This window comes from Dromaius novaehollandiae, chromosome Z (assembly GCF_036370855.1).
Source record: "Dromaius novaehollandiae isolate bDroNov1 chromosome Z, bDroNov1.hap1, whole genome shotgun sequence".
NCBI lineage: Eukaryota > Metazoa > Chordata > Aves > Casuariiformes > Dromaiidae > Dromaius > Dromaius novaehollandiae.
In genome coordinates, this window is record NC_088132.1 from 17,073,375 (window position 1) to 17,099,339 (window position 25,965).

The 25,965-nt window shown below is 40.3% G+C and overlaps 1 protein-coding gene across 1 annotated transcript in view; it reads left to right on the plus strand.

Annotated features, from left to right (window-relative positions):
- The window catches only part of LOC112981651 (monocarboxylate transporter 13-like), a 24,328-nt gene extending 4,531 nt beyond the window's left edge, over positions 1 to 19,797 (plus strand). The window contains exons 2-6 of the mRNA XM_064502811.1: positions 5,167 to 5,285; positions 9,540 to 9,823; positions 13,747 to 13,890; positions 15,021 to 15,824; positions 17,757 to 19,797. Of these exons, the coding sequence (XP_064358881.1) occupies positions 9,622 to 9,823; positions 13,747 to 13,890; positions 15,021 to 15,824; positions 17,757 to 17,983 (1,377 nt within the window). The 5' untranslated portion in view covers positions 5,167 to 5,285; positions 9,540 to 9,621 and the 3' untranslated portion in view covers positions 17,984 to 19,797. The remainder of the gene's footprint in view (positions 1 to 5,166; positions 5,286 to 9,539; positions 9,824 to 13,746; positions 13,891 to 15,020; positions 15,825 to 17,756) is intronic.
- Positions 19,798 to 25,965: the final 6,168 nt, after the last annotated feature.

Here is a 25,965-nt window from a genome sequence, read left to right on the forward strand (position 1 = left end):
CCTGACCTTGTTGAGCAAAACTTACACATAATCTCTTCATAACTATGAATCACCATTATTCTCTGAATCGCAGATGTTCCAGGCAGATTCTCATTTCATTTTTCACTTCACAGCAAATATTTTATGTAGCGCTGTACCTATAAACTCATTTTGTGCTTGCTCAAGCACTTAAAGTGGAAGCTAGCCCTCGGACTTAGTGAAAGCTGAGCTGTCAGGCTAGATCTGAACAGATGTGACTCTTCTTGCTGCCTGGAATAAAATGTTTCCTGCAATGTACAAATGGAAACTTTAAAACCCTCCCAGAGTGTTATAAAACTTTTAAATTCTCAGCAGGAAAAATAAAAGTAGTATTTATAACAGTGCAGTTTACAAGTTTTTCTTACTTTCTTGAGGAGAAATGAGAGAGACTCAGATTTAATTTTGAAACATAAAATGTGATGAACAGTAGCTGGTTATGGAGAAGTAATGCACAAAGCTGCAGGCATAGCCTAAAGATTCCATATATTGACAGAAAGTTGCAAAAACAACTTTTTAGCCTGATCAGCTGAACAAAGGCTGCTATGATAGTAATACCTGGGAGTAGTTCTGGATAACCCAAACCACATGATGATGATAAAGATGAAAAAATCCATGTATGTAGGAAAACTCAATTCGAGCCATTCAAAAATCCTTTCATCTGGAATAATGTTTGTTTGACCTCTGCATTGTTGGTTTCATCATTTCTGCCTTCAGTTCATATAAGAACGAAAAAGAATGAACATAGGCCTTGCCCCCCCGCCCCCCGAGAAAAGCAGCTCCCATTCTGCAGTTCCTCGGTGTAAATGTCTTTACTGTGGAAATGCAGCCACTGCTTACATGAGCTGCACTACTATTACTAGCAATACTACTCAACAGCTGAGGTAATTCTTAATAAAATCAGAGAATTAATTCCAGGATCCTCTATAGCAAAGCCAGTCAAGAACTTAATTTCTAGTCTGATTATATTTTCCTCCTTGTAGAAAAAGACATTCAGCATACTATCAGTAACAGCATTCTGTTTTTAAGCCGCAGTCATGATAGGCCATGACAACATTCTCTTGCACATAACTGATCTCCAATAATTTTGGTGAATGTAATATAAAAAATAACCTGATGGACTGACTGAGGAACCATGCTGAGATCAGTATGTTATCTACAGAGTTGAACTTGCATAATTAAAAAATGAAACAATACTGGAATCTGGAACAGTTCTTCATGAATAACAATATCAAGGGAATAGCAAGGAAGTCTTTGCAAGACACTTCACTACGAAGAATCCTGCTCGTCCAGTGTATTTCACCAGATGCAAAAAACCCTTTGAGCAGGTTATTCTTTAAAGGCTTCTAACCATCCTACTGCTGACTTAACATCTGATTTCTAAGTACTAACAATGCTCATTTGTTTAAAATGGATATGAACCACTAATGGAAGTCTTCTCATTTTGATTACATGACATGTCCTTATTTACTGGTTCCAAAGTGGGGCAGTTTCAAGCACCTGTTCCTCCTCATTTACTAGGCTATCCATTACACTTAAATTTTCTGCTGTCATTTTTAAAAGACTGATAAAAAGCTCAATGAAATTGGCAACCCCCCAAAACCTTAGCAGGCCTCCAGTAGGCATACCAAGAATTGGCTTTTGCTTCTCATTTAATGGTACAGCAAAAAGGACAAAAGGCAAATATCGCAAGTTGCAGCAAGGGAAATTCCAATTAGACATTAGGAAGAAAAAAAATCACAAAGAGAGAGGTAAAGCACTGCTTCAGATTGTTCAGAGAAGCTACAGATTCTTTATCTTTGGAGAGACTTGAAACTTCACAAGTCCTGAAGCAGTCTGATCTGACTTCAAAGTTGGCCTTGCTTTGAGCAGATACTTGGAATAAGTGACTTTCAGAAATCCCTTCCAGTTTAAATTATCCAATAATTTTAGATAGTCTAAATCAAGGACCTGGTGATGACCTCATTGCTGATAAGAGTCTCCATATTTGTCTAGGAGGTGGGTGTGAGTGAAATGTGTATTATGACATGGCAGAAGATCTTGATATAAGATCTTTTGAACCCATCAATGCCAATCATAAACCAAAGCTTTTCCATATGACGGTGAAGGCCTATGTAAGAAGAGAGAAGTTACCACGTCACCCATCCAATTAAAAAAAAAGGTTCTGCGAAGCTTCTAGGAAAGGTGTCTTATTCTGTGGCAAATCAGCTGAAATACAGCCTTTTCCCTACATGTTAAGAAATTCCAAGTGTGCTGTTAGACAGCAGCATTTCTAAGTTGTTGCTGAACTTTAGAGAAAGAAAACAGACTTTCCTGGCACTACCCAGTTGAACACATCACTACTCTATGAATCCTATTGCCTTGCTCTTCAAATCTCTGAAGACTACAACAGGTGCTGTGAGAAGCAGCAGGATGGCTGCATTCTGCAGTGATAAGCAAACCCCATTTGAATTGCTCTTTGTTTCCATCTGGATCACAGCTCTGTGTGAGAAACAGTCTTGTGTATAAAGTCCCTGTCATATGCATGGCTGACAGGATGGTGTAGCATAGCTTCATCCACCTGGGCACATGCTACAATTACTAGACAGTTTATCTTTTCACAGTGAGGCTCCACAAAGTAATGCAGGCCTACCTAGGAAGTAAACTAAGCCCTGTCAAGAACTAGATCTACCAACCCAGTTTATATATATCAGGCTAAAGAAAATCTGGTGTAAAAACAACTTTCTAGCAAGGTCTCACAAGTTTCTCAGACACAAGCTGTTCAGCATCAGAATACACAACTCCCATTAACATGGGCAGGAAGGAGGGAGAAGGGGAGACGTGAGCAGTGTCACTGCTGCAGAGTTACTCTGAAACTTTGTCTTAAAGTAAGCCCCTATTTCAGTTAGCATTCTGCATTAGCACCTCTGGAGTCATCTGCTTTTCTCTGTCTGTAATGTAGAGTTGCTAGGCTCACGGCTTAGGTCATGTGAATATACGAATTGTGCTATGATTCCCATGTGAATTTCTCCTTTGGGTTAAGTGGCCCTGACCTACCAGTGTTTGTTCCTGTCCGCTTTTTCCTGCCCTCTGCTTTGTGAAAGTGCACAGTTCCTTGAAACTGAGGAACTACCCCAATGGTGTGTTTTTCCCAGCTGAATCAGCTCTCCAGTCTGGTTCACTGCATAAAAGCCCACACGGCAGCAGGAAGGGGAAGAAGGGACAGCAGCAACTTTCCTGGCATGGTACACATTTACACAAACATCAGAAAATACCCTATAATTTTGCTCTGCCGTTCCCTTAACTCCTCCAGTCCTACCAAACTGCCCTGGAGAATCATTCCTAAGAAAGAAAATTAAAATGTGTTAACACTATCTATACAGACTTGCTGACTTACCATTTCAAAAGTCTGACAAAACCAAAAAAGCATCCCAAGGAACGGTCAGCAGCTGCCTAGACCCCAAAATATTTCTCACACAATGGACTGATGCTGATTTTAATTCTCAGGAATTTACTGCACCGAAAGCTAGTTATCGTCATGCTCTTGAATGGCACAAGGTACACCAACATATTTAATACCTAACACTGCTTTAAGAATCTGCATTGTATGTTTTTAATCCAATTTGCAGTGCAACTAGCAGGAAGTAAAGAAATCAGATGGCATGCTGTTAAGTTTTTCTTAGACACCCCAGGCTCTATTCCTCCTCCTGGATTGAAGAGAGTGTGAAGTGATAGTGCTATAAGAAGAGCTTTCTATTCTATTTCTATTTCTATTTCTATTTCTATTTCTATTTCTATTTTTGAAATACCTGTTTAACTGTATACCACCTTACATGCCATATACCAAATTTTGGGTAATATCATTCTTTTCTAAAGTATATGTAATCTCTTAGGGCTAAAAGCATAGTATAGTGCATACTGATGTTCCTGCATAGACAGTAACATAGTATCTGAAGATACTTTGCATGAGATCTTGTGTTACAGAATGAGCCTCTTGTTGAGGCATACACATTTTTCACCGAAAAGCTAAACATAACTTCAGCAGAACAACTACTGATATGATTTGTATTGGGTGAATGGCTACAGCGGCCCCTTCTTTCCCCCTTTCTCCTACTGAATGCTTAAGAGCACATCATATCTCATTTCGTGAGAAATGAGCAATCCTGTACTTTTCATTCTGTCCACAGACAGTCCCTAAGTTGTATCAATCCTCAGAGAAAAGCTACATCTGTTTCTTTTTTCCTATTCAGCATCCCAAAAGATAGTCCTAAAGCTGTGGTGCCACCCTTTCCCATACATCAGAGGATGAAAACAAAACAAAACAAAAATCTTCATCCATTTCTCAGTTATGTGAATCAGTAGACCTACCAGTGCAGTCATGCTCCCCATTAGCGCACACAAACCGTGCAGATTACTGAGCAGTTCATAAGATGAGCACACCAGCATGTGAAAAAAAAAAAAGTACAAATAACAACAAGCTACTGCAACAAAACCCCACACAAAACTATCACAATAACAGTCTATAGCCACCACATGGTTAGTGCAAGACAAATTCTTAGGAAACACAGATTCAGTTACCATAAGCTGGCAGTGAAGGCATGGCAAGATCCAGCAGAGCATATAAGCACATAAAGAATTGGAGGCCCTGAAAAAAATAAAACACACAACCAAGGGACTGCTGTAATACAGTGAAAGGTTGTAGCCATAAGTGCTGCAGGCTTAGGATCTAGAGAGCATAGACAAGCTTTCTGTCATTTCTGTAGCTGCTGAGGGCTCCTCTGTAGTCAACATCAGGCCAGCAGAAAGAAGCCACAGATAAATTCCATATGTGCAAAAACATCGGCAGCAACTGCCCAAAAATACCAGGGAGGTTCAGATCTGCTGACACATCTGGACTTTCCAGTTGGCCCAACAGCTGTACTGAATAAAAACCACGGTTAGCAGTCCAAGTCTAGTACCAGTCAACACATATATATTAGTAAATCTGCCTTCTTCCTCTCCTTCCCTCCACCCACCCTTGATTTTGTTTTCTCCAGTTTCTAGTCAGTATAGAACTTAGTTTTTCTGAGTGTGGGTGGAGCCAAATGACTTTTGGGGAGGGGGAGGGAGGAATTTTCTTTCTTATAAAATCCAGCAGCTTACATACCCTGAATGAGACATTGATTTCCTCAGCTATGCCTACAATGAGTAAGACGACCTGGTGGTCTGCAGCACAACTCAAGAACTTATGTACAACGGGGAGGTAAAGGAAGAGCTTCATACCCCATGCAAACCTGGGTTATCTGACTAAGGTAATTTCTTTATGCTATACTTCATTTCTGTTATTTCAAACAGACTGCTCAGAGCATTCAGCCACCATCTTCCATCCTGATATCTCAGTAAGTTGTTTTATAGACCCTGGTCATTTAGGCTGTCTCTTACTGAAATTATGTTAATGAATTAGAAAGGAAAATTTTGTTAAGAGGTTTTGAATTTGTGCCTGAAGAGCAAAAAACTAGCCTGGCTATGTTGTATTTGAAGCTGGGGAGGCATGTGAGCCTCAGCAGTATCGGTTATTATATGAAGACCAGAAAGCATCAGAATCTGACAAACACAGTAAGTACCTGATTCCTGGCTGTGTACAAAGCCACATGTATGAAGGAAGTTTTACATACATTACCATTTATTTCCTTGTTTCTTTCCCTATTTCTTGTAATCTAACAACTAAAAAATATTTTAGTCAATCTGTTGTCATCTTATTAAAGACCTACTTTGTATTTAGTTTTAAGTAGTCCATTTTCCTGAATAGTTTCTACTTGAAGGTAGTTTTGGTGGTAGTTGTGTCCCAGTATCAGCTATTTTTCCCAGCAAGCAGTTGTTTTTCTTTTTCTTTCAAATTCAAGTTGCAAAATCGTACTTTACTGGGAAACAAAACCAAAAACCCACTAGCAAGTCATGGTTCTTCATGTGAACCTTTTCTCTTCTTTGGAACCTGCTTCTGCAAAGTGCTGAGTATCCCTGGCTCCTACAGAATCCATCCAGGCCCTAAGTGATAGTAAATATAGTTATTCAGGGGCCTTTATTTATTAGTTGCATGAGAACAGGAAGATTATGGTACATGGCAACTGGAATCTTTTCTTGATTGCACTACCAAGTTTTTCTGCAACCTGCAGCAAACATTTTACAATCATGCATAAATGTGCCTTTGTAAAAAGCAGATTAGACAATTAGCACAGATAACTAAATAATGCAAGTCTCAGTCTTTGCAAGTTTGTATGGCACCCTAAAATGAAAGCAGCCAAACGAGATTCATGTAATTCATTATTGTTGCCTGATAAACCTTCTGAATCACTGACATGAATAAAAGCACAACTATCATAATGGCTGTGTTAGGCTTCAGAGAACTTACGGAGCATGAGTAGAGGAACACCTACAGTGCCAGAGAAAGTGCCTTTGTAGCTACTCAGCTGCAAAGATAGAGGTTGCACTTTTACCTGCACATCCTTGCTGTCACCAGCTGGTACAGACAGTGCAAGAATCTGAGGCACACTCATTTCCTCCATCAGGGTAATGGCCCTACTGGCAAAGCTGCCTGGTCTTGCTGCTGCACACACCACAAGCACAGATCACAGCATTATGGCTTTCTTGGCTGAAGCTCCTGCCTCACAGGCACCTGCTCCAGCAGCCATGGGAAAGCTCAGAGCTAAGAAGGAGTGGGGTACTAGAGATGACGCTCGTGCTTCCAAGCACAGCTTTGCATCCTCTTTGAGAGATCTAGTGTGCAGGCAAGTGCAAGGGAAAGGGCAGTTTCCCTACAGCTTTTTTCTCCTTTCTTTTAATAGGTCAGTTTTAAAAGCAAGAGGAGAAACTAGAGACTTTTAAAAACTTACTGCTTATGACTGCTCAATAGTTGAGAGCAAAAAGAGATTTGGGGTGATTTTCTCAACTGAGTTGTTCTCACATGCCTGTAGTCAGCTTTCGCCTGCAAGTAAAGGAGCGTACTGTCAGAGCATGCTGTCAGAGACAACACATCCACCCATTGCAACATCTCAGCTTTTCTCTGCTCAGTTCAGGCATTTCAGCAATTCTCTGCAGTATGTAGCTGCACTGCTTTCAAATCTATAGGACTCCTGAGAAAAATAATAATTTTATTAACTAATCAAGTAACTGATACAGTCTCTTCATTTTGGAATTGCACCTATAACTGTGATCATTAAAACAGGTTAGAAAGTGAATTCAGAGCTGTGACACAGAAGATACACTTGTAGGAAAAAGTTCATGAAAGTCTTGTGAGTAGTAGTGCCTGATTTATACTCCTTTTAGGGCAGTGTTTGCCTAATGAAGGTGAAGAGTCCTGGGTGTTGTCAGGAAGGAGTTGATTTTATCATGGTTGTTTTAGTCTGGGTGCAGCTTGTAAGTAGCAGCAGTTCTTCATCTGTCCTGCGGCACAAATCCTAATCTCTTGCCTAGACATGCCCATGCAGAGTGCAGTAATGTCAGTATCACTCTGCCCTTGCAGGCTGATTTAGATGGTGCGTTGCAGCCTTCTTTATGTTTGCTAATGCTTAAAGCCAAATTACAACCATGCTGCTTGATTCCAGTAATATGAGCACTAGTACATGTATTAATGTTTTCATCCTCACAAAGTTCATACCTGAGGATTCCTTCAACCCTTGCCTTTCTCAGCTGTGCACAAGAAAGATAAATGTAAGTGTAGCAAGATCATTTTTAGGTCACATTCTCCCTCCTAAATCAAAACAGCTTTCTGTGCCATATCTCTTTTACTCTGTTGTTTATAGTGCAACCTGCCTGCTCTAAATTTTTTTTAGTGTCTATGAAAAAAAACAAGAGTAGGAATGTTTCCCTCTCAGCTAGATTGTACATCTTCCATGCACTGCATGATTTTTCCAAGCTAGTCACAAAACTTCTAAGGAGAAATATGCTTTTTCAGCTACAGATTTGGTAAGATGTGCCTGTCTACTGAGACAGTTTCACAAAGAAGCACATGCCACATTTGGACAAAAATGCTTTGCAGCACTGGAACCATCAGTGTTTGTAAATGCTCAGATATTACAAGAGGGCTCTCAAGGCCTTTCCCACTGCTCCTTGCAAATTACTCATAATGTAAAGATGGTTATCTTGCTTCAGGCCAGAAGGGGATGCCTCAGGTTTGACCACAGGTTAAGTATAAACCGATAGTTCCCAGGTTCTGACTATTTGCCAGAGACCATTTTTGAGTATTTAGTGATCCTCAACAGTTTTCTACAGCCCAAATGTATCTAGTATTTCCATGTAAAGTTTTAGTATCCATAGCACTTTGTGACAAGGAGCTCCACAGTTTCACCATGTGCAGTAGTGTCCGGACTTCTACTACCATACCTAACAGTGTCTCCTTAATATACTCCTTGGAGATCAGAATAATACCTAGTTTTATGCTGAATACTATTTTCAGTACTGCATCCAAGCTGTTCAGGGAGACGACCTGGAATTACTAAGAAATTATTGTCTTGATTCTGAATATTTCTCATAAATTTTCATATTACTCTTAGTGTTTCAGAATAATCTACATGAGTTAGTATTAAGTTTATGCATTCCCACTCTTCTCTTTAGTGAAAGTTACCAGTTCACCTGGGATATGAAAGACAAAACACAGAAATAAAGGGTTTGGCTGCAATATTCCTAGAACTTATGCAATGATTAAAAAGACAGTATCAAGGTCTAGACAATCCCATGTTCAACCCCTTCAACTTTAATTTTTCTCCTTTTAAATGTCATTTAGACCACAACGTAATACATTTGCCAAATAGAAGGTTCAGTCTCCCAGGGAGAGATTCAAGTCAGCAATGGAAAGTCCACTGGGTTCAGATTTCCAGATAAGTGAAGTAGCCTTCCTTAATTTTCACTTTTGTGGTTGCCTAGAAGGCTGAAACTGACAAGTTTCCTGCCTTTTGAAGGTCAGGGAGGGATCTTTTCTTTTTCTACCTCCTGTTCAGTCACAATAAAGATATCACTCACAGGAGCACATAGCAAATATAATTATGCTTTATCTTTATGCACAGTTGTGACTGGAGTTACTTAGCTGATGCCTAGAAACAGCAGCTGCTATGACCTCACTTCGTAAACTTTATTTCATTGCCCAGAGAACACTGGAAAACATGGTATCATGTCTGACATTAAATTTTCTTCTTGTTTATTGTAACATGTTGTTTTGAAAAACAGATGGGATAGGGTTCTTAAAGTTTACTAGAATGGGTAGGATCCTGGGCCTGTCTTTCAGAATCTTACTGCCTACTTCATCTCTCCTCTCAGTCTCACCATATTCTCTCCCATTTGCACTTGTGCATTCTTCTTCTTTTTGTCCTCCTTACCTGAACATTTTTCCTTTCTTCATTTTTATAATCTTTCTTCTCTTCCTCCTGTCTCCTGGCACACCTATTTCCTGGTTAATATTTTAAATCAAACCACTGAAATGCATGTTTTATTTTCCCTTGGTAATTACTTTTGTAAGTCATTCCTAGAGTGTTTTAATTCATTTCTTTAACACTAGGCTTTCTCCTGATTTGCAGATTTGTTAAAAATCCTCATCACCATCACACCCCAACAACAACAACAAAAAACAACTGAGAGAAGATTTGATAAGTAGAAAAGATGCAGGGCAAAGAGAGCAATCCACCAGATGGTGGCTATGGATGGGTTGTGGTAGTGTCAGCCTTCATGGTGATGGGCCTGACTGCTGCTGTCCTCAAGACTTTTGGTCTGTTCTTTGTTGAGATCCAGCAGCACTTTGATGAACTTGCAAGCATCACTTCCTGGATCACGTCAATAACAATTGCCATTTTTCATTTAGGAGGTAGGTAAAAGTGTTCCTCTAGCACTTATTTAAAATCTTAACAACTCAAGACATTTCAAAGAGCTTCTATAAAAAAATCCCACAAAACTAGAAAATGCAAGAGCAATATTTCCTCCTTCTCTTCGTAATTCAATTGGTATTTGCGTCTTCTCATAAAGATGTATCTATGCCTCAGACGTGGAATGGATTAGTGATAACTTTTTGTGTATACGTAGAAATCTGGCTATCTTAAAGAACTTTATATACCTAGGCTCATGATTCAATTTTCCTGCAGGCCCTGAATCAAACTCAGTGGGAGTAATCCTAAGAACTTCAGAGCTTGTTAGATCAAGCTCATAAACCAGTTTGTGCAGGCTTACTGATTTCACAATGACTATTACTTTTTCCCATAAAATATAAGAGGTGTGACCCTGCCTGTCAGATAACTATATACTACCAAAATGGTGGCTCTCAGTCCTGCTTTCCTCCCACTTCTCATTTTTGCCCTCACCAAGATCCCTCTCCTCCTGTCCATAGCCAGTTTTGGCACACTCTAGGAAGCATTTCAAGTCATTAATCTAACAGAAAACTAAGTTAAAAAAAAATTTCTGTTCACCCAGAGCTAGTTTAAAGAAGGCAAGATTTTACAAGCAGAGAGTAAGGGAAGAAGGAGTGAACTATCCCAGTCAAAGGCAATGAGCTATTGGATCAGCAAAACTATCTTATCTCACCAAACTAAGGAGGGAAAACTATCAAAGGTACAATATGCATTCTATGACTCTTCACCGAGTTGTCCTTTTCAGAGTCTTTTGTACCCTTGTAAATTAGGTCATCCTTCACCATTACGGTGAAGAGTCCAAACATGTGCAGACAGGAACTGTACAGAATTTGTGACGTCCTCTCCACATATTCTTACATAGATACATGATTGTAATAGATAAGTATACTCACGTAATAAATGCTATTGTAATTCCAGCTGTGAAGACACTTCATTGCAAAGATACTGCATAATTACAGGCATCCTACTCAGTTCACACCTATCAGGATTACTGTTTGTAATCACAGTACTTCCAAAGATCATGAACAACTGATCTTCCTTTGAAAAACATTCAGAAGAACAAAATAATAATTCAAAATAAAAATGCAAAAGATAAAACAAATTATAGTTTCACATAATTTTATCAGTTCCATAAGCTGCTGTTTTCATTGCTCAAATTGCAGTATTAGAGCTTGTTTCATTCTGACAGAAAGAATTAATTGAAAAATCAGTAAAAAACCTGTTTTTCCACCTCCTTCATGGATTACAAAAATGGGAATCTATCAATTTGGTTCACAAATCAGGCTTATCACTGACCTGTTGTGGTGCTAGTTTTGTCATTCAGACTTATAAACTTGATTTAAAAAAAAAAGCCAAAATAGGAGGACCAAAGAACTCAAAACCCTGATTTTTCTGTTTTAAATTAACATTTTCATTATATAGGAATGCATCAATGATAAAGCAGAAAGAGTGCAATTACCAGTGTATAAGCCAACAAAAACTATATTTGCCTAACCAGGGTCTGAGGTTGTCCTACTTCAAAGAAAGCAGCTATAAATTTCAGCAGAGAGGCAGTGATCTTTCCATCCTTCAAAACCTTTTGAAAATAATCCTATTTCTATGAGTGCAGCTGGATGCCCAAATACTCTAAAACACTTTCTTGTAGCAGCTCATGGTTCTCAGGTCACTAGGTAATTTTCATTATCTTCTCCTGCCTTTGCTTTATTTATAGGGACCAGAAGACTTTCTGCTGAAGATCATCTGAGCCTCCAGTTCATTGAGCATCTTTCCTGGCCTGGCTTAGTCATTCTTAGTGTGTTCCTGTGGGAAACCTTCAGTGTCATTTGTCTCAGTATGAAGTATGATCAGTGAATTATTCCTTTTTCCCATTTGGATCATTTCAACAGTAGCTCCAATCTCCTGTGTGGAAGAACAGCGCGTGCTTCTGTATTTTGGGTTTGCATCTACAGCAGGCAGTTCAGTTATCATAGCAAGGATTCCCCCATCACATACATCTGCCTCCTCTTAGTACTAATGTGCATCTCCCACCAACTTTCAGTTTTGCACAGTGATTGTTTTCGCATTCCATTTTTTGTAAATTTTTTGTATATTGTCCTTTATTCTTTCAGACTCTGACCCTTACCAGTCTTCACCACTTCCTGTTCTGGGGCTAGCTTCTTTCTTCTTTTCCCTGCTACCCCATGTTTAATTTCTACCTATTTCTGTTCCTCATTCTCTAATACAAAAACTGTCTCTGTAGCAGTATTTCTACTTCAACTTCAGGTCTTTCTCCTATAATTAAGCACTTCCATGGGTCTTCTTTGTTATCCCAGAGTCTACTTATCTCTTCTTTTATTCATCACATATGTATGACTCTCCACCTGTGTAGCCTATCCCATCCCCTCCACTACATCTTCCAGACCATGACTGAATTCCAGTATCATTTTTACATGCTTATCAAAACATGGTATTTTTCCTGTAAATGCTGATGGGACATTTGGGGTTTATACAGCTTCTTTGAGGTATCTACTGTCAGATAATACACATTCTGCAGTTTATGCACCAATTAATGTCTGTCTGCTAGGTTTATTTGATTTGTCTTAGCTATCAAATTCTGTTCTTTCTTTTCTTAACACAGGCAAATATACAACAACCTGCCCCTACAAACTAGTATAAAACCTCCTTTAATGACTGCCTTTGTTCATTGTTTCTCCACTTATTTCAGTTTATAGCAATGGTTCTTATGAATTCTTATGAATTTCCATGTATCCCTGAACTCCAGTTTCTAGATTCTCAATCATTTGTATGAAGCTGACTACCTATCCTCACCAATAAACCCCACCCCAGAATTGATGGTATGGTGTGTTACTTGGAATCCCTCTAGTAGCTATGGTTATTTCACAAAAATGTATACTTAGTTTGAAATTGTCTCTGCAGAACATGCCTTTTGATGATAGGTTTAGTCTTGACCTTGACTCTTTGATGCAGATAGAAGAATAGTTAGGGAGTATAACTGATCCTTCATTAAGCAAAAATATTGTTAATCATTTCTGGTGCTTCCAAACAATGACTAGAGACTGGGTCTTTGTTTTTTTGGAACTTCTGCACCAAATTATGAGCATGACTGAGGGAAAAAAAAAACCCTCAGATCTGTAGCTTGTACAACTTTTCTCTCTTGTGTGTTGAAAAGTTCCTGCAATCTGCTGAGAGAAACAGTACCACTGAAAACTAAATTTAAAAAATGAACTGTAGAATTCCTGGAAAAAATACTGCTGCAAATTAACCCTGGATTTTTTGTTCTTTATAAAACACTTGCAATTCCATGAACCAGGTGATTTTGAAAAGCTCTAGAAGTTAAGAAGAGGATTAGTTTTATCCAGATAATTTTCATGCTGGCCATATCAGTGATATATTGACAATAACAGAAGTTTTACAGATTAACCTAGATAGTCTATGGCTGAGGCTTCACTTTCTGCTAAAGGGCTACATGCATTTCTGCCATGTTGTTAGGTGTACACTTATATGAAATTCAGTAGAACTGTTCCAAAAAGAAGGCACTGACATGCTCTTCTCTATAAAAATGTCCACTTCACACATTCAGAATATATTTTGGAAGGGTTTTTCTTCTCTCTGCTCTCAGGACAATTACTTCCCTATCAGCAAACATCCAATTTTAGAATCACAGTTTCCCCTTTTACAGCAGAATACAGCAGAATTGTGACATTCTCTCTCTCTCTCTCTCTCACACACACACAGAGGCTACCACTCCTCTACAGAGGAAAACACTGTATTTGAGACAGACATTATACAGCTAATTCTTCAAATGCTTTATTTGGTTGTACAATCATGTTAATCAGCTGCATGTTCCTAATGTAATTATCTTACTCTTATTTTGCTGTTGATCTAGCCCCTGTAGCCAGCTCACTATGTGTAAAATACACTCATCGGACAGTTGTGATCACTGGAGGACTCCTTGCTTTTTCAGGAATGGCATTGGGATTTCTTGGACTCAACATGATTTGGATGTATGCAACAACTGGCTTCCTACAGGGTATGGTTTTATGGCTTTAGAGATTTTTTTCACTGATAAATCAGAGCCCTTATTTTACGGTGCTAATGGTAGGAGTTTTAAAATCTGTTTCCTATTGTGATTTTATAAATAAGTAGGACCTGTAACAATCTTTAGAGGTTGTTTCCCTCATGTCCTGCTCTGAAAGTAAGAACTTGTCTTAGAAAGCTGCAATCACAAAGTATGGTAATAATTAGATGCCAATAGTTTTCACCTGCAAATTATTTGCAACTGGAAAATTAAAAGTATTTTATCTTTTAATCACAGCTGAAAGCTCTGTGAAGGTGTAAAGAACCTAAAGGCTGCTAAAGTGCAAGAACATAGAGCTCCCAAATTTTGTATTTTGCATCGAACAGTCCTACATTTTTGATCACAGGCCCAAGCCTTGTTTCCAATCCTTTGCTTTATAAACTCCAGGTTAAAATAGGCCAGAAAGCTGTCTTTAACAACTAGCAGATTTTCCTGGAACAGGAAGTAAAGCTGGCAGGAAATAAAATAAATCATTCCCAGATCCATGCTGGATGCATGAGAAAATGTCTGGAATCAGAGCCTTTTGGCAGTCTTGGGCCTGCCAAATAGTTTCTTGGAAGCCATTAAAATTAGTGTAAGATAGAGCAGATTTGAAGCCAAGCAGGTTCATCCAGAAAATGAAGAGCATATAGATGCAATATGCCAGCATTCTTCATATCCTCCCCAATTTTCTAACCCGGAGCACAGCTCAGCTTAATCCAGAGATCTGACCCAGGACCGTCTCGTCCTTAATTAGGACAGCATTAGCACTCTGAGGTCTATGTTGTTTTAACCACATGGACATCTGTTTTCCACCTAGTGGCAGATTTTCAAACTAACTTTTTTCTTCCAGAGTCAGAATATAATAGAGTAAACTTCATACTCCTGTTTTGCTACTTAAACATACAACTTATTCTTGCAGAACATGTGCCACAAATAAACTCTAACAACTAGTATAGCTGAGCTGATGCTTCTGCTAGAACAAAAATACTTTTCCCAATTTTTAACTTTGCAAATATAGGGACATTTACTGTTTTAATTGTCACCTTCATACAATACCCCAGTGGTGTCTAATTGGTGCTATTTGTACTGGTGTTTTTCAGGACTTGGGATTTCCTTTTCATGGATACCAGCCATTAGCATTGTTAGCCATTACTTCTCCAAGAAAAGAGCTTTGGCCAATGCTATTGCCAGTGCTGGAGAATGTGCCTTTGCCTTCACCTTCGGGCCATTTTTCCAGTGGTTGATTGGTCAATATGGATGGAAAGGTGCCCTCTTGATCATAGGCGGCATCCAACTCAACATTTGTGTCTGTGGAGCACTGATGAGACCACTGAAAAGCAGCTGCCTCCCTGAGACTAGCTGTCCTGAAGCTGAGACACCATCTGGCAACAGGGCATCCAGGAGAGACAAAGATAAGTCTCCTGTCACACACAAAACCTTCAACTGGATGCTTCTGAGGAGACTGGAGTTTGTGCTTTATGCCATTTTTGGCATTTTAGCTGCTATGAGTTTTTTTGTTCCTCCATTATTTTTAGTTCCGCTTAGCTACAGCCTCGGAATAGATGAATCTTGGACTGCATCTCTCCTCTCCATTCTGGCAATGGTGGATTTTGCAGGCAGGCTGTTATGTGGCTGGTATGCCAACCTCCATGTTACCAAAACTATTCATTTGCTGGCAATGACAATTGCACTGATCAGCACTTCCCTGATGCTGTTGCCACTGGCTAACAATTACCTGTCCTTGGCAATATTCACTGGCTTCTACGGATTCTTCTTCGGCACAACGGTCGCCATTCACATTACAGTGCTAGCAGATGTTGTAGGCATGTCAGATTTTGACAGTGCTCTGGGGCTTTTCATGCTCATTCGAAGTACTGGGGGCTTTGTGGGGCCTCCTCTTGCCGGTAAGTTAAGATACTCTCTTTAATATAGTTTACAAGTAGAAAGTAAACCCATACTGAAAAATCTGGACCTGAGCCCAAATTTGCCCACCTTTTAGCTCAGAGGCAGCTGGGCCAAGAAGTATATTAAAACAAAGAGTCAGTTTAACTCATCTCAAAAATATCTTGCTCCCTCTCTTCTCTGTGACTTTAGAGATATCTTTCCAACATAAAAGCAGAGAGGAAGGGCAGGGCCATGTGATGTTATTCCTGTTTCCTGAATCCCACAGGATCTCTCCTGGTGAATCCCCACTGTCTTGCTATGAAAGTGTATCTCTGGGACGAGCAGCAGGTCCGTACTTACAGAGTGGAGACTGTTGGGTTACTGGGAATTTGAGAGGAGTGATGGCTGCATCAGTGTTGAAATTGCTGGGAAGGTTTGTACAGAGGGTCACAGATAACAGCTTATGCGAACCTGAAGGAAATATTCAGAGAGGTGCCTGCTGTCTTCAGATAGCATTTGAGCTAATCAAAATAAAGGGGGGGGAGCAGCATAAAAATCAGTAGGAAGAGAGAGCAGACAATGAGATAGCACGTAAGATTGTGGGTTGGCAGTGATAAAAAGTTTATCTTGGAAATATGCAAGAAAACCAAACTACAAGCTGGAGGGACTTTACAATGTGACAACAGCAGAGAGAATACCAATGTGACTTGTACAAAGTGGATCTGAGTCCTCATCCAAAGGCCACTGTATATAATAAGGGATGGCTCACAGATTACAGTGACTTCCTGGCAGTGGTGCCACATACTAGGTTACAAATAGGTCAGACTGAATGCTGAAGTATTTTCATTCACTTTTGAATAGATGAACTAGAAATATTTTTAGAGAATTTGAGAGAGAACAGCGTCAAAAACACAATGGGAAGATCTGAATAAAATACAAAGATAATAAGATTTATATGTATAGTGCCTGGTCACTAGTACTGGTTACTTGGGGATCAGTATGACCCCTTTGTGTATATATAGTAAGCTAAAAAGAATTATCTAGGAGAATAAAAAGGAGTTACGCAAGGTGGGGAAAGGGGGCACAATATTAAACAGTGAGGGTATGGAAGAGAAGGAAATCCTAAGTACCTTTCCTACTCTTCAGCCTTACTTTAAAAGCAGAATCTAAAAGATTTGGTTTCAGTTTCTTTGCCTAACAGGTTTGATGTTAGATTGGAATGAGGGCTAGAGAATAGACCAAATCTGGACCAAATTTGCAATGGCAGGAAACCAATCAAGCAGCCTTCATCAGCCTACAAACGAATCTGCAGTTGTACCCACAGAGCAGCCCATACTACTACATATACTACTATGGTACTACTACAGTATTATTATTTTCTTCTATATGATACATGATGGCATGATGTATTGTGGTTGGATTAAAGCTACCTAAATATCAGGGTCTTTTCTCTCATTAACTTCTATGATCCTTTGGAAAATGATTAACAGGAAAGCCAGTAACACAGCAGGCGAGCGTTCAATCTCTGTCTCTCCAGCAGAGGCCTCTCCTTTCCTTCTGTAAACTCTCATGCTCTATAATTACGGTCCATATTACGGCAGCTGAGGATAGCTACACTACAGAATGCAGGACTGTTAAAATACAGAGTTGTAGGATTCGTTTTTTCTGCTGTTATCTTTATTATCTGCTGTATTTTGAGTTGTAAAATGCTTCAAACGAAAGACCATTTTGTTTTACTAACAATTCGCACTATGCAAAATAAACGAGAAGTGAATTTTGTTTCAAATTTAGAAATGCTATAATGGAGTGATGATGATCTATGCACTCTTAATGTAAGGAACTGCAAGATGTAGCATGTATACTGTCTTTACGAGAGGATACATTCATGTTCATAAGCTAATTCACACTCTCTTTTCTATCAGTTGACATTACTGTCATTTGTTTCTCTCCAGGTCTGATTGTGGACATGGCTGGAGATTACAGAGCAGGCTTCTACATGGCAGGAGCCACTCTTATCCTATCTGGTGTATTTTTAGTTATTTTAGATCAATTTCAACAGAGAAAAGAAGAAGAAAGTCGTACTAACAGTAAACCAGAAAAATCAACGTTGCCCTACCCTTCGCTCCATTTCCTGAAACTTCAAAACAGAAGATATCAAGAGCATGATGTAGTGATGTGACTACATTGCACATCTTACAGCATTTCAGGACTTACTGAAGTGTTTTCTTTTCTCCAAATTCAGTATCAGTAGGATCTATAAACTGATGGATGTTTTGGGTAGTAATGTATGAAACTCAGGAAAAAAGTCGTTAGTTTACAAGTAAGCAACACCAATAATCATCGTCTTATTATTTTGAAGCTGAAGTTGCATTTTGACTATGCTAGTCTTCAACACAGTCCCACAAGGCTGTGATAAGCAAACTAGGGAAAATATGGTCCCAATGAAATTACCATGAGGTGTGTACCCAGCAGACTGAAACCCTCCCCTCAAATACAGACCCCAGCTATCACAGTCAAGTAGGAAAAGGCAACAGCTGGAATGTCACAGATGTTTAACTTGGGGCAAATACTGCTCAGTATTTTCATTTAACAAATTGTTTATGAAAGTGAGAGTACATGAATACAGTTTTCAGTTAAAAGGTTTGCAAATACTCAACAGAGCAAGAATTAGAATCCAAATGAACCTGATAAACTGAAAAAATACATGAATAATTAAATTCAATAAAGAGAAGTGCAGCTCTAAATATCAGAAGGAGTAAGCAAAATACACACGTGAAACAGGGAATGATTGATGAATAAGGAGAACTAGAGGAACTAAGTCAACAAAGTAACTTAGTAAACTAAGGTTACAGTTGACTTCAAACTGAGCAAGAACTCTAAATACAACACTACATTAAAAAAGGCCAATGTCTTTCTGTGCCATAGTAAGATAGAAGCAATAATGATGCTTGCAAGGCTTTAACCAGAAAAGGAACATAAATTGCAGAGAATTAAGGGGAACAATAATGACGTTTAAAAAACATGGCATAAAGAAAAAGGTCAAGAAATTAGGTCTATCTAAATTCAGAAAACAGAAGGTTGTGAAGGGCATGAGAACAGCCTTCAAATCTATAAAAGGCTGAGCTAAAGAAGACAGGATCAGTTCCTTTCCTTGTTAAGGCAATTAGTATTTGATGGAGTTTGTGGCAAGACAGAGTTATATAATTGGAAAAAGCTTCCTCACTAATAAAGACAGTGAAACAAAGGCACAGAAACAGGTTAGTTAGGAAGAATATGAAATCATAGAGATATTCATAAGAGAGAATCTAAATACACTCAATTCTGCCTCAGAATAGGGGTTTCATGAGACCCTTTTTAGCCCTGCATTTCAATTATCTTAAGGCTGATGTTTGCAAATATTTGTAATTTTGAGCAAATATTTGATTTATGAGATTATAAATATGTCTCTATTTATCCAAATCATATGTTTTCTGTAATTGTAATTTATCTGGGGTGCAGAGATGGTAAAAGAAGGGTGGAAGGATTGGATCATATTTAAACACACACAAAAAAATCTAGCATTTAAAAGCTTTAAACCTATTGCAAATATTACAGCTGCCCTAGTTCTCAACTTTAAGAAAATTCTGTCATTGAAACACTTTATCTGTGAAGCCAGGTTGAACATGAATCACTTATATAAAATAATTATTTCCTGTCTTTTAGGAATAATAATGGTTTCAAAATTTTAATTCAACTCACCATCAGCCAATCACTAATAAACCAAGTATCTATGGGGGCTTGATTACAGAATACACATTGGAAGGGTCACACTGAATGGTGAAGGCTCATAACAGGGCCCAGAAATTTGTGACAAAACATCTTTCAATCATTTCAATTTAAAAATTTACATTTTTTTCTAGAAAGTGTTACTCTTCAGTCACTGCTGTGTTCCAGTACTTAAAACAACCTTTCAAATTGAAAGGAAAGGAAATCATTGCATGGGGGAAGATGGAGAGGCATTCAACCTACACAATTCCCACCTCTGAGTTTCTATTAAAATTTTGTATTATTTTATTTACAGCCCCTGTCACTGATTTATGTTTTGATGCTTCCGCACATCTGACTTTGGCAGCAAAGAAGGTTAACAGCACCCTGGGCTGCATGCGCAGCGATGTGGCCAGTAGATGAAGGGACTCAGCTCTCAGTGCGTCCCGTTTGGGGCCCAGCAGTACAGAAAAGATAACTGATGGACAGGAGCGAGCTCAGTAGAGGGGGACCAAGGGGGTCGAGGCAGGAGCCTGGTGCGGCAAGGAGAGGCTGCAGGGCCGGGGTGGCTCGCCGGGAGCAGGGGCGGACGTGGGGCACCCGCAGGTAGGGGCAGGGAGACGCCATGGGGGGATGAGGAGAAACATTTCCAGCATGGAGCCGGGCCAGAGAGGTGGTGCCAGCTCCGTCCTCAGAGGGTGTCCAGCCCTCGATGGGGAAAAGCCCTGAGCGACCTGGTCTGCCCCCACCACTGAGCCTGCTGTGGGCTGGGGTTGGACTAAGGACCTCCCGAGGTGCCCGCCAGCCTGCGGAGGATCCTGTAATCCCATGAAGGGAGAAAAGGTAAGCCATTGCTCCATTTTTCTGCTAAGCGCACTTCACGGTAGTGATCTTCTGGACACTGTGACAGTCAATGGCCAGCTGACGATCTGTTCCAAAGCACAGAGCAAATACTAAGTGAACATTTGGTTCCTTTCTGAGACTGCTTTTACTTCTATTACAGCAGGAATAGTGTTCAAGCTGCCACTGCTTTGGCGAAATTAAGTGGAGGGACTAGCATAGTCCAAGTTAAGTTTCTCTGGACCGTTATTGCAGGGAACACTTGCATGAGGTGTAATCACAAGTAACATAAAATTCTTGTAAGGTGAAGATGAAGCAGATTTTATTCTCATAGGGCATTCCAAACCCCATGTTTTTTAGGACCCTGCAATTCTTCTGTGAGGGTCAAAATACAATTTGAATGCGATTACCTTAGCTTGCTCTTCCTTGTGTGTGAAAACTACCTTGTGTCTTGCCCTCTACTGTCAGAGGGACTGAAGGATAAATGATACAAAGTAGGAAGAGAAAAACAGAGGTCTTTCTCCACAAGAAGCATGAAAATGTTATTCTATTGCTTTACCATTTTTGCATATAAACTATTCCTCTAAAATGCAACACAGGCCCTAGAATCTATCTTCCTTCTCAAGAACCACTGCAGAATTTAGCTGCTACAACCAGACATCATAGTACTCACCCACACAAGATTTTAAATGAAGTTGCTGAGAGTTTTCTGACTGACCCTCATTTGAGAAAACCAACAGCAGTCCAGGTTTTGCCCAGTCCCTAGTATCAGCTCAAGCCCACAGAGCTTGGACCCTAGGCAATGCACCACTTTTACTGTACTTGTATCTCACCATGAAGGACTGTGAGTTAGAACCACTGATATCAAGGCGCTGTGGGACAAATGCCTCACACTGTTTCTGAAGCATATGCCACATCATGTGCTAAGACTGAGGTCACATCACATATGCTTCAACCCATGAAGCTAAACACAAGAGCATGAGATATCCCTAAGATCATCTGATCTGAGATCATACAAAAAGTTGGCCAGTGGATCCTATTCATTAGGAAGGCAGGTGACCCATCTACTTGGAGTTTATTTCTCAATCCTAGAATTCTGCAGGAACATAAAATGCACTCTGCTACTGAGAAACAAGAAGCCAGTTTATTTCTTCAACAGATCATCTCAGAAGAATGTCAGAATTGCCCACACGTGCTATGCTGTTCTCCTGCCATTAGATATTTGAGTGCTAAGTGGCCTTTACTGTGTGGTCCCTTAAGGCATGCCGAGTACCTGGAAAGGGAAATATTCACAAATGTCATCAAAGAAACGTAAGTTCTCCATTGCTTCGTCCACTTGTTTTCATTAACCACTTGGCATTATGTCTGTTTTACTGCTTTAAGGCATTAAACTTCCTCCATGCACTACTGTCTACTAGACTTGGCACACAGAATTAATTTGCATGACAGAAGTCAACAGAAATATGAACTTTGATTCAGAAATAGGAACTTTGATTGTCATTAATACTGGCTGAAACACAAGAAACTCTCTCTACACATAGGAAAACACTTCCTTACTGTGAGGATGGTTGAACACTGGAACGGGTTGCCCAGAGAGGCTGTGGAGGCTGAGAGGCTCATTACTCTGCAGGACCTTGAGTACCAGCCCATGGAATAGATGGCCACAGGCAACAGATTTGCACAGCACAGCCTCAGAGACATGCATGGACTGAGAGGCTTGCTCCACAGAGTCCTCTGAACAACGGGGCTGCAGCAGTAGTCCTCCTTCCGTCCCTTGCCTTGCTCCTGCACTGCTGCTGCCAAGACCCTAGTAGGCCATCCCATAAAAGATGCCACAGGCTACAGAGATGCTATTAAGGGATCACACTGGAGGCCTGGTAGGCTCCAGCTGGCTCCGCTATGATGTTCAGCGAGTCTGCTGGCAGTTCTTGGCCCACACAAATTTCAGAGGCTTGGGAACAAGACACTGCAGTGAGGCTGTGGGAGAAGCAGCTCTTAAGGGAAGTCTTCAGTCTCCCTCCAGATCTGCCAAATCATGTACCTAGCCAGCGGTTGGTGGGCCAGCCACAGGAAAAGCAGAGGATGGAGGAAACTCAGCTCAGTGCTGAGACAGAACAAAAATTGATATGTGGATTCAGTCTGCAGAGCTCCTATCCAAGCACCCAAGACAGAGTGGTAGGATAAGGCCCATGTGGACCCATCTGAGGCAGGAAGGGTGTGATCACTCTTGCAGGGTTTCAAGGAAGAAGTCTAGATACAGGACAGAAAGGTGATTTCTCCTGAGAGCCACAAAGTGGGAGGGAGATGTGACAGGTGCATGTCTTACTAAGAGGAGTAAAATGTTTCCTTGCAGGGAGGGTGAGATGGAGGAGCTTTCCCTCTTTCAGGGAGGAGCAAGCTTCCTCTTCCTGATCAGGTGTCCTGTAGCAAACATGCACAACAGTGTCACCCATGTTAGTCCGCCCCTTAATCCTTGCCCATAAGCTCTCAGCCAGCACATCGCTCACCCCCAGGCAGAGCTCCATACATTTCCGCTGCTCTCTCTCATAAATGCAACTCTTGCTCCTTGCCTTCAGAGAAGTATCTGAGCAAGCCAATTTCCCAGAAGGGGTGCAAGAGGTTTCCCCAAAGTCTTGTCTTGTAGGTACTTCCTTGCCTGCCTGCAAATACTTGAGGTGACCCCACCAAAGCCCTGTTTTGTTGACTGTGTGGTCCCTGTAACTCTCCTGTCTCCTAGTTTACAGCTCTCCCTGGCAGGCTGGTCAGCCTGCTGACAAAGACACGTGTGCTCCATTTAGTGAGGTGGATCCCATCTCTCCCAATCAGTTGTTGTTCTTCAAACAGGATCCCATGGTCATCAAAACCAAAAATGAGTCAGCCACTGGCTTGTGGAGACAGGACTGTGAGGCTTCAGAAACCAGCACCACTCTCTTTAAGTCAGGTATGGTTTCCTCAATGTACATGAACAGAAAGTGAGGTCAAAATCCCAGCTCACCTTGAGGGTGGCCCTCTGCATCCCAAACATTTGCACCTAGGGTTGCTCATCCCACAACTCAAGAACAATGTAGTCCTATAAATATCCTGGGCTCAGAACCACCAGGCAACCACAGACAAAATAGATGCAAAGCAAACACTCCTGGAAAGTAATCCAGTCTTTTTTCTTAGGAAAAAAGAGGTGCAGGAACACAGGCACCAAGACATTCAGGGCATGCCCATGGCATAGCTGCTATAGGATTAAGACTACTGCTTCTTCTGTACTGGCACTGTTCAGAGATGGAGTTGGGGGAGATGGGCCTGGCACTGGGGACCACAGCTACATTTGGAAATTGCAAGGGAAAAAGAGGCTTTCATGAACCAGGCCTTCTGTGTGTGAAAAGGTACTAATGCTGTCTCTGCGAGACAGTGTCCTGGACAACATGGTGCTTCCTAAAGGGGACTGCAGTTGAGGTGGCAAGAAACTGCAGGATAACTTCCTTTCAAAAAGCTCCAAGCACACATATAGTGGACTTGTTCAGCCCAGGAGGCCATGTAATATGTAATTCAAAGTAAATCCACAAACCATTTATAATGGAGAGTTGAGTATTCTCAGCACCAACTGGTATAATCCTCTTATCCACTCTTACAGTACTGTGTTACTTGTTAACGTAGATGTAGCACTGAAATGCTCAAGTTTCCACTGAAATTCCTGTCAAATACACACTAAAACCTTTACTAAATCAGGCATCAAGCTACTTATGTTTCTTTGCTCTGTCTGCCCTGGTGAACCACAAATGCCAGAGGAAAATAAAGATCATCAATCAAGGCACATAAACAAATGAATAAAAATCCTAGAATCTCATACTAGAAAGGTAAAATCATGCAATTAACAGAATAGAAACAACTGCCATTCTGTTTAAAAGGTGAAATAAAAATATGCATTTCATAGCTACTGTTATGACTCATCAGACTGTCATACTGGTTTGCCAGAGGCTGTTGGCTACTGAAAGACGTCTTGATTGCTTTGGGGTTTCTCCTCTTTTCCCATCCTCTTCTCTTGAAATGTTATCCATTTGACATAGAGCTAAATTGTTAACAAGTGCAATGTCTTTAAAAACATAACACCTGTCGAATCTGCACTTAAATTCCAGTGACTTTACACTGATGGAGTTAGCAGCACTGAAACAGGTTTTGTAAAAGATAACAGATCAGAACCATGACAAGATGTTTCACGTTATCATCTACCCAATTCCTCAATAGAAGCCTTATGTATTTCTATACCACAGATCTATGACAAAGGTCTTCTCTTTTTTCCTCCTTGTTATACTATGAACAAGAGATTCCTTCAGAAGATAAACTACTTGGTCAGTTGACATTTTTCCCCCCAATGCCTGAGGCGAAGAAGGGACAGAGACATACTGATCTTGATATCACATGGATTTTCTCTGTGTCTCAGCTTTGACTATGACAAGAACAAACAGTACTCTTCAGTTAGCATCCTCTCCCAGAAATCAAGCTTTTCCTCAAGAAAACACATAATTTTATAAGGAATTATATGACATTTTCAAAGCACTACACAAGGGCTGGCATATTTCTATGGGAATTTAATAGACAGCAATAGCACATACTTACTGTTTTACACACATGGGTATCTACAGAAACTTTCCCTGCATCTCTTTCACATTTTAACCTCCCATTAAATTCATCTGGGATAGTACAAAAGAAACACTGAACCATTTGGCCAACTGAGCAAACTTATGCTCCTTACTAATGTGCATTCTTCTTCCTCACTTTACTTCCCTTTCTGCCAAAAAAACCCATTGCTTTGAACATTGATGGTTCTGGCAAAAACAATTAGATCCTACTGGTGTTAATGCCGTGCAAGGCTCACATTTTTACCATCATTAAGCAAAATCAGGGGAATGTGCAGAACTGAAGAATGGTCTGGCTTTTCCCAGCACTGCACTTGCTCTGGATAGTGGAGTTACAACTTCCCTGCTGATTTCTAAGGAATTAAGCCTCCCATGATCTCTCATGCTCTCTCTTCTTTCCTGTTCACTTTTGAATCTATCTAGTTTCTACAAAATTTAGAGTCAAGTTCACAGCCTCAAAGATAATTAAACTCCTTCAAGCTTAAAAAAAAGAGTCTGTGATGGGGTAGAGAGAAAGGTCCATGTTAATGTCCTCACTGGAAGAAATGGCAAGCAGAACATGATCTCTGTACGGTTTTTTTTTTTTGGGTAGTAACTATCACTGCTGGCCAATCACAGTTCCCACAACTCTGGATTAATCACAGACTGCTGTTTCTTGCCAGGTGCTGTAAATGGGATTACTGCAAAATGTGTGCACACATGAGCAAACACAATGACTCCTCACACATCCGTAGGAAACCAGGCTTCGCTGGTTCGGCTGCCCATGGGAAAGGGTTTCTCTTTCTGCAGCAGCATTTGCTTACCCATGCAGAGCAAACTGTTTGTTTGTCAGATTGTACTGAGTATCCCGTCTAAGACACTTCTATCACGGTGTAACAGCATCCACCTTAGAGTTTTGCTCCAGCCATACTGGTTTCTACACACTGTTACAATAGTATAAGATGTGTGG